This window comes from Triticum urartu, chromosome 2A (genome assembly GCF_056163025.1).
Source record: "Triticum urartu cultivar PI428250 chromosome 2A, HENAU_Tu73, whole genome shotgun sequence".
NCBI lineage: Eukaryota > Viridiplantae > Streptophyta > Magnoliopsida > Poales > Poaceae > Triticum > Triticum urartu.
The window spans coordinates 606,504,454-606,514,128 of NC_141874.1; the positions used below are offsets into that span (position 1 = coordinate 606,504,454).

Below are 9,675 nucleotides of genomic sequence, written 5' to 3' on the forward strand. Positions count from 1 at the left end.
TTGTTGCCCCACCGTTGGACGACTCCACGAGCTTCTTCGCCTGGTAGTCCGACGCGGCTGCAGCATCCCCTCGCTGCTTGAGAAAGGGACTCAACTCCATCATCGCGCTGTCTGCATGGGCCATTTGGAAGCATCGCAACACAACTATCTTCGACGGCCACCGCCCCTCCACAAGAGACCTGACCAAGGCCATCAAAGACGATGCCCGGCTCTAGGCCAAACAGTGGCGGAGCCAGCGAATTGCCAAAGCCCGGGCACCTCGTAAGCTAAAATTTACTTTGGTCTATCAACCAGGATAAGTATCATATATTTGGATAAATATGATGTGCAATATATGCACTGATGTTTTATAGATCAAAGAAGTAAATAAAAACTTGAATACAATACCAAATCAAATAACTCACCTAGTTGCCGCTTGCCTTTAGCCCTAATTGTTGGCGCTCTGCTACTGGATTTCTCTTGGTCATGGCCTTCAATGGGTTGAGCGCTCGCTGCCGCTGCTCGTGTTGCTAGTGTCGACGGTGATGACCCAACGTCCGATCGAGCCGGATTTGAATTCTCACTGATGGTACCGGAGGATTCGCCGCCGTGGCGCCCACGCTTGCGCTTCCGATCTTGACCGTCCCCCGCCGGAGTCATAGTCGAGGCTTGGTCACGCGTCATCTCTGATCTCTTTTGCAATCTTGCTGGCTGATGTTAGTCTGGATGCCGGGTTCCGTCAGTCGACAGTCACCCTCGCCGCCTCGAAGGTGCAGCCGCGCAGTAGATGGTAAGGTCACGACTCCGATCTCACGTTCGTGCGCACGAAAACGAACGGGCATCAATCGATTCTGCTTCAGTCCATCCGTGGATCAATCGGGCAAACAAGGCCTACTGGCTGTTGTGGCCCATATGAGTAAGGCCCAAACTGCAGAAAAACGCCCAGACTGGCCCAGTTAGAGAAGTTTACGCACTTTCTATCGTATTTTCATGTTTTCGAGCGTTTTTTACGCATACGATGCCTAGGAAGGTTTGCAATAGTTTAACGGAAATGTTAACGCCCACACGTGTGGGCGTTCACCATCCTGACCACATGCAAGCTTCTCCGTTGGCAACTGTGTGCACGAATCTTGGAACAAACCGGCCGGTTTTCTGCGCCACGTAGGACGAGGCGCATGTGCGGTGTGCGAGTCAGTTCGCCCGCACGTTGGTTTCCATCCCGCGGTCAGCGGTTGCCACTCGGTGGCATGCGGTGGAACTGCTATGCGCCCACACGCCATGCTTCGATCGCGGTTGACGTCAAACACGTCACACACCTCTGCCCCCTCTCCCTCACGGTTCCATTTACTCACCCGCACCGCAGTTACTAGCACAACCCACTCGCATTTCAAACCATTGGAGGAGAAGGCAAGGGGAGAAGGCGACGGCGGAGGCGGAAGAATCGACGGTGTTCGCGGCCGTCGGTGGGGCTCGCCAGAACGGAGCGGCTTCGCCGGAGCGCCTGCGGGTTGAAGGTAATGCTCGCTACAACTCTCGCAATCCCTTCCTGCATTTTCCCCCCTTCCCTTCCTGTTCGATTCCTCGATCGAGATTCGTAGAGATTCAGGCGATTCGGCGATGCGTCGGCGTTCCCGCCGGCGCCGAAGTCGTCTGCTAGCCGTTTTTGGTGGCACTGGGCAGTTTCGTCGCGGCCGCGGCAGCGGCATCATCGGTGTGGTTATGCCTGCTCGGAGGCACGCACTAGTCTTGCCTATGGATTGGGCAGGTGTCTCCCGGTTTGTTTGATGCGCATTGGTTCGAATTTGTGTTTGCAGTCAGTTCGTGGGAGAATTTTGAGGGTGAATTTGAAGTCGCGGTAGTTGCCATTGAACCCTAGATCTAGTTAGTTGGGTTTTGAAACTGTAGTATGAGGAGAACTTGATAGTTTCATTAACTATCATGATTGTGTGGCAACTAACTCCCTGAACAAATGTGATAGGTGCCACAAACGTGTTTCCCCTTGCGGCAACAAATTACTGAAATTACTGTGTTAGTTGCCACATATAAGCTTTCGCATGGGGCAACTATTTTTATTGAATGACTGTGATAGTTGCCACACACACGCTCTTCCATGTGGCAACTAAATTTGCTGAATTACTGTGATAGTAGCCACAAACATGCTTTTTCATTGTGGCATCTAATTTTTCTGAATGATTTGTGATAGTTACCACACTGTGATAGTTGCCAAAATCGGTAGTCAATGCAGTTTCAGGAGCCAACTGCACTGGACGACAACTAATGTGCACATCAAGTGTGCCTGTTGCCACTTGGATAGTATATTCATGTGGCGAATAGAATGTGAACACACTGTCTATTGCCATTCTGCAGATAAGACAGTGTGGCAAATTGGCTGCATAATGTGGCAACCAAATTTGCATATCAATTGTGTCAGATGCTATACATATGCTTTGCATGTGGCAAGTTTTTGGCTGACCACATCATGTCTGTTGCCATGCCGCAGTCAGTACAATATGGCAAATTCATTGTACTGTAGGCGCAATTTTTTTTGTTTTGCCACGACGACTTTGTGATATCTGATCACACTGTGGCAATTTTTCAGGTTCCTGAATTAGATGTGGTTTGATCGATTTGTTGTAGTATGTGTTGCATTTCAGCACGGTAATTTCACCCTAGCACATTTCTGCCGCTGAACAAGTTGCATTTACATTTCCACCATGACAATTTGGTCTGTTCCTATCTCAGCAGAATGGCTCGTGGCGATCATCAAAACGATGATGATGATTTCATGGATCCACCACAGCGTAATCAGGCAACTGGACGGAGAAAAGAGGGTGATGAGGTAAATTTTCACACATCCCCCCTTCCTCCTAATTTATGTTACTGGTTGACACCTCGAGCTTGTAGTCGTCTGACACGAACTAAAATTTCATGACATTGCAAAACATGGCAACAACTGATCACTTTTTGCAAAAACATGGCAACAACTGATCACTTTTTGTCTGTTTTTTGCAGAAGAAGAAACGTATTCGCAACAGAGCCTCCCAAGAACGACTGACTGCGTTGACTGACAAATTCACCGATGATCAGAAGGGGGCTGCTGCTGAGATGGGTATGCAGTCTATGATGGATGTCCGGTGCACGAACCTTGTCAACCCTGTATGCGACTGGCTTGGTGAGATCTACAACCCCGCCTCCAGGGAATTCGTGATTCCGGGACATGGAAGACTACCGTTGAACGAGGAATCCGTGTTCTGCACTTTGGGTGTGCCTCGTGGACATATGAAAGTCCCGTACGAGGTCAACAATGAGATCGAGGAAGCGCTATTCCCCCATTTGTTTCCTGGGTCTGAATCCATGCCGAACACGTCTGCAGTGGCAGATTCGCTGCAGGCCATGACGACGCATGGAGATGTTTTCAAGATGAAGCTACTCATGTACCTCATCTCAGCTGTTTTTGCGCCGACCACCTCTCTTCGCCCAAGCAACAAATGCTTCCCCATCCTGGTGAATGATCCATCTTTACTACTTTATTTTCCTTTGATCTTTTTGGCTCCGATGTCATGTGTAAAGCTAGTGACTGCCAGCGTTTTCCGATGTTTTTTTCCATTTGATTTCTGATGCGGCAACCTTTTTTTGTCCTAAAATTTTGTGTGGTGCAGGCGGATCTGGGAAATGTGAAGAACATGAATTGGTGTAAGTTTATTGCCGACTTCCTGCATGATGCATTCTCAAGCAAGATGTACCAAAAGGGTTGTCGACTGCATTTAATGGTATTTTTTTACCAGTTCTTTCTGTGAACACTATTTTTCAACACACTTTTATTCATGCATGGCAACCTGATCATAACAAGATGGCAACCTGATCATATCAAGATGGCAACTGCCATAATGACAATATGGCAACTGGCATAATGACAATATGGCAACTCCCATCATATTAGTATGGCAACTGTCATCATACTATGACGGAAACTGCCATCATAACAACATGGCAACTGCTATCACACTATTATGGCAATTAGCACATGCAGATGGCATCTTCTTCTTTTTCTTCTATTATTTCATGCACCTCAACTTGATTATCATGGGAACATATATTATCTTGTTTTCCTCCACACAATACCCATGATGGCAACTGATATTTATTTCTTTTTAAAATTGTTTTGCATTAGCTCATGTACGTCGACTGTCTTGACCTGTCCACCGTGGATTTCACTGGGACAGGAGGCCCGCCGCCTGCGCACAAGTTTGCTGTTTCTGCGTGGACTATCAAGGCTGTGCTTGCCGCAGACAAGGCTACTGACACCACATATGGAAAACTGCAGGTTAGTTCTGGTTTCTTTGCCCACACAGCATGCCTACAAATTGCCATGAGGCAACCGTCTGTGGGTCATAAGAGATGACTACCTTTGTTATCCATGGCTGTCTGAGTACTGTATCCATGTCTCATTCCACATGGCAACTCTTTTCATTCGTGCTTAAACTTACATTCTCTCTCTTACGTCCTAGCTTTTTTTTTTCTTTTTTTGTTCTTTCCACCTGATGGCCAAGCATGCTATAGACTACAGCGTGTTTGGGGGGCCTCAAAACTTTGGAAAGTGGATGGACGTGCACTCAGCTCCTTCTTGCCCTGCCGAGGTAATCAAAAGATCTACATCTATGGTTTGCCGTGGAGTATTTTTTGATGTCATGCAAGTGATTGCAATACGGTGGTCATTGATGCTTCTTTGTTTCGTGCACAGGAGAGGGCACCTGTTGAGCATCTAATAGGGCAGTTTGCATCTGGAATGACCGGCTTGCTCGGGAAGTTGGTTGAGGGGTGGACGTCCCTCAGTGGCTCTGACAGCGACGCGGTTGCGAGGCAGTTCACTTTGTTTGTCCCAGAATGTACACACCGGCCAACCGGTTGCTGTGGCCGATATGACTACAACAGTTCCCAAGAGCCTGCTGACACACAAGATGAACTAGGTGGAGATGCCGGTCTCAGCAAGGATGATGACGATGTCATGGAGAATGTGCAAGAGGACATCGATGATGATGATCATGCTGAAGTTCACGCAGGTGGTAACAAGGGCAAGGATGCAACAGATGTCCCCCAACCGGAGAAAGTGAAACAACACACGGCTGCGAGAGGCAAGGGGGTTTTGCCATCAAAGAGGGGGAGGGTTCCAGAGGGTGTTGGGCAGGGTTCTGCTGGCAAGAGGTCTAGGACCGACCCCGTAGCTGCCAGGAAGAGGTTCAACTTTTATTTTAGTTTTTTGCTTTGTCTATTTTCTTCGAACAGACTCATCCTTTTTTGCACTTGTTTTTGTCAAGCGCAGCAACGAGTTTGCTGTCTGACAATTGCCACCTTTTTTTCCTCCATCTCATACATGCAGCGAGCCGACAGCTGGTGGACGAGCAGTTACGAAGAAACAGGCGCCAACACCAACCCATGTTTCTGCTCGGTTGAACAAAGGCGCCCCCATTGCCGGTGACACCCCTTCCACCAGGTCATCTCCTCGCACGACGACGACCAACACCGGGGATCCTGCCGTGTTGCCAGACATGAGGAAGGTAGTCAGGAAGTAGGTTTTTTCATCCGCTTTCATTGACATAGCGCTATATTTTCTTGATTTTCCAATGCATCCGTTTAGCTTGTCACATTGTCTTCTGTCATCGCCCCCCACGTGGCAACTGCTGTTCTCCAAATGATTTTTTCCTTCCTTTTTAAGTGTATGGCAACTCCTATTGTTTTTACATGGCAACTGGAATCTAGGCCAAATGGTAACTTTAATGTACCTAATGGCAACTGCCATCTTTACCGTTGGCTTGTGAGCTCATTCCACACCTAGGTTTGAAATTGCATTCATGGCAGATCAGACATTTTTATCATTCTTCAATTTGGCTAACATGGCAACTGCTGCTGGATGGCAACTGCTAATTATGACACATGGCAACTCACGTTCCCCTTACATGGCAACTACTAGCTTTTCCACTTGTTTTTCATTTTTTTAAGATTTCTACCAAGGCAAACATACTTTTGTTCATTTTTAATACCTTTTTAATGTGCTTTATTTTTTTTGCAGGGTGAAGAAGACTACTACGCGCGGGGCCAAGCATATCAGTAAGGACACGCTCGAACGCCTGCATTCAAAGTTGTCAACAAGGGGCAACTCAGATGTACATGAGGCACCAGGCGACAATACTGCTGTTGCACCATTGACCGCTCCCACCAACTCTGATGCAAGTGGCCGACCATCTCTGCCGGCTGCAGATGTGTAGGCTAGAACAACGGGCATTCGTACATCGGGGAGTGACGAGTCGGTATCTGCCAGGACAGCTGAAATATTGCCAACTCTTCTGGCAATGAAGGATGCTGCTGTGAGCCATGCCACCCCATCAGCAAGCATTGAAGTGGATGCTCCCGAGATGAACCTAAGGAAGGAAGATTCCCGCTCATCTGACACTGATTCCAAGCGCGTGCGTGGTGGCACTCCTGTGTCCACGACAGAAGCGGCTGAGGCGGCAGTTCACAAGGATATGCCATCTACAGGTGAGAGTCCTGGCACAACAGCTCCAGCTCCTGTCGGTGCAGATACTGCTAAGGCGACTGTTTCGCGTGCTGGTCTTTCACCTAGGCGTCGTAGCCCCCGCAAGCAACCAACAGACATACCCAACTTACCGGCTGTAGCTAGGAGCAGGAGAGACGAGTTTGGTTATGTTCCTGCGTCCACACTGTTCCCGCCACCTGTCAAAAGCAATGTGATGGAGAAACCGGAAGACCGGAGCACAACTGATGCAGGTGTCAAGCCGGGCACAAGTGACGCAGGTGAAAAACCGGAGCAGACTGCACCTTTACCCGCAGTGGAAATCCCCAGCATAAATCTGCGCACTTCCAGGCTCCCAGTCAATGTCGGTGTCCCCTACAGCCCAAACAAGAAGATTGTCATGAAAGCTGCGGCTGATACCGCTGACAACACGCCCCGCCCTGCAAATAAGGCCGATCATTCTGTAGCGGCCGATTCAGATATGTTTGTCGATCTTTCACCCTTGGATTCTGCCCCGCAAGTCGTTCGTGGTCCGGCCAGTAGGAATGAGAGGCACCCAATGGCCTTTACCCCATCGAGCTTCAGCCTTGGCATCAGTCAAGATCAACCGGTGGTGCAAGATCCTATGCCAGTTGCCTTTGCTTTCCCAGGAGGCATGCTTGCAATGATGGCGCAGCCAATGGTCAAGGGCAGGAAGGCTGTCAAGTTCGCAGAGCCGATTGTGCAAGGTACACTTGTCATGTCCTTATGATTTTTCTTGTATACATCTTTGTAGTTTGACTTTTGTCCCAATCATATACTTTGGGGGTTCTCACTTGTGATGGCAACTGACATGTGATGACATGGCAACTGGATTTGATGCACCATGTCACCTACATTTTTTTGCTGCCATGCTGCATTTGACATTTGGGCAACCACGTGGCAACTGAAGTTGATTCAACATGGCAACTGTAGTTGCTGTCACATGGCAAACACAGTGCATTACACATGGCAAATGGATTTGCCACGCCATGTCGCCTGCATTTTTTGTTTCCATGCTGCATTTTTTCATATGGCAATCACATGGCAAATGGAGTTGACACAACATGGCAAATGTAGTTGCTGTGACATGGCAACTACAGTCCAACTAGATGGCAACTACAGTGCAACTACATGGCAATTGTAGTTGCTACGACATGGCCACTGTAGTTGGACAACACATGGCAACTGCCCCACTTTTTCTACCTACATCTCACATCATGCACCCTATCTTCTCACAATCCATCTGTTTTTGATTTTCTAGGTATCCTAACCCACTTTTTTAATCATTGCAGCCACCCCTGAGGAGATTTCACCGTCACTTGACGAAGCTTACCGCATGATTGAGAAGGCAGCATTGCAGAGGAGGTCCTCACGAGGGTAAGGGCAATCAAGTTCCAACGTGCCTGTAGATACGATATCTGAGGATACCATTAGGAGTGCCACTCCTGGTTCTGTGAGGTAGCAGAGGGTAGTTCACCCACCTCCCGCGGAAGACTACAAGCCCGAATTCAGGGCCACTAAGGAACAGACCCAGCTGTACGATATCGTCAAGCGGTTTGGAAATGCGAGGGCCAGCAGCAAGCACATGAAGGAGCTGAAAGCATAAATGACCACACCCCATAATCTCTCATTTTGCTTTGCTCCCTTTTTACCATTCATCTTCTTCGTACTTTCTATACACGATCCGCTTACGTTTTAGTTCTTTCATATATTTTTTTACTTAGTAGGCATGATTATTCCATGTCATATCGTTTTCATACAGCTTATGTTTGGACAGAACCAAAGTCATTCAATGCGGAGCGACGTACGTCGAGCTGGGTGATCTTGCCGAGTCCGTGAGGCCAAACGGTAAAATGTCGATGAATGTAGTTGCATGCGGGATCGACTACATCAACAATCACACCGATGTGTGTGCTGACAAGATAATCATGCATTACAGTGTGACCTGCAAAATATGGGATGGTGACTTCCACCACAAAATCCCGAGGAAGAATTTTGCTCAACACGGTGAATTCAAGCTCACACTGAAGAAATATGTGAGTACTCCTTCCCTATCTGCAATGTTTTTTCACATGGTGTGGTTTTTTGCCATCATCTACACTTTGTGTTTATGTGGCAGATGTTTTCATGTGGCAACAACTGCCGTGCACACTGACTTCTTGATTTTTGCATCCCGTGCAAACTATGTGGCAACTTGATAGTAAAATACATGGCACATTTTGTTCATACATGGACGAAAACTTTCTTTCAACTACCCCCACCCATAACCAAACATTCTACGTGATTCTAATTTTTTGTCCCTCTGCTGTTCTTTATGTGAACTCTGCTTCTCATTTCTTCACTTTTAAATGCAGGTCATGTTCCCCATGTTCCAGGAGCTTGCACCACATGACCCACACGACAAGTGTGGTCACCACTATGCGATCTGTCTTGACCTGAAGAACCAACGTTTTGAGGTGCTTGATTCAATCCGTTCGGAAGCTGATGCAGACCTTACTACGCATGCCGAATTCTTCATTAACAACCTCAAAGAGACATGGAACCGTCACTACGAACATTCAAAGGTCCAGATCAGGCATTTACCGACTGAGCATGTGGCGACTACGAAGCAAGGGAACACGCAATATCTTCCTTCCTTCATGTGCCATTTACATCAATCCAACCCCTCTTTTGTTGTCACGTCTGAATTGAAGTCTATCTTTGTTACGACTGTCCTTTTTGCGTGTTCACCTGACTCTTTTCCTCGTGCAGGACGGACTGTGGCTTTCACGCGCTGGAATACTTTGCAAAGTGGGAAGGCAGAATTGTCCCCCCTATCACAGCTGCAACGGTCGTTGAGCTCTGGAAAATCTACACATGGAACTGGTTGACGAATGAAGATTTCAACAAGCGGTCCGGAGCACGCGAGTTCGTGGAGGAAGCTATCAAGAAAGTCATCAAGAAGTACAAGTGATCACGTGGCGTTACACACCGGACGCATACCTTACATTCTGTTGCCGAGGAATGTAAGGTACTATCTCTTTGTTTCTCGTTGAAAACTATGTTTGTGTGCTATGTTATGACTGCAACCTCGCGTAGCCTAACTATGTAGTGGTGGTGTGTGAGCGACATTTGAATAGTTTCTGTAATATATGTGTGGACATGAA

At 47.7% G+C, this 9,675-nt stretch overlaps 1 protein-coding gene across 1 annotated transcript; it reads left to right on the forward strand.

Moving 5' to 3' along the window:
• Positions 1-8,877: 8,877 nt before the first annotated feature.
• On the forward strand, positions 8,878-9,482 carry LOC147986188 (uncharacterized). Its single transcript, XM_087539997.1, has 2 exons — positions 8,878-9,149; positions 9,281-9,482. The coding sequence occupies exons 1-2, from the start codon at positions 8,878-8,880 to the stop codon at positions 9,480-9,482; spliced, it is 474 nt and encodes a 157-aa protein (XP_087396123.1).
• Positions 9,483-9,675: the final 193 nt, after the last annotated feature.

Bases quoted from the DNA above. Each gene is read 5' to 3' on its own strand.
- LOC147986188 (XM_087539997.1), top strand. From the start codon at position 8,878: ATGCAGGTCATGTTCCCCATGTTCCAGGAGCTTGCACCACATGACCCA. The intron at 9,150-9,280 runs GCAATATCTTCC...TTCCTCGTGCAG, and splicing joins ACTACGAAGCAAGGGAACAC to GACGGACTGTGGCTTTCACG.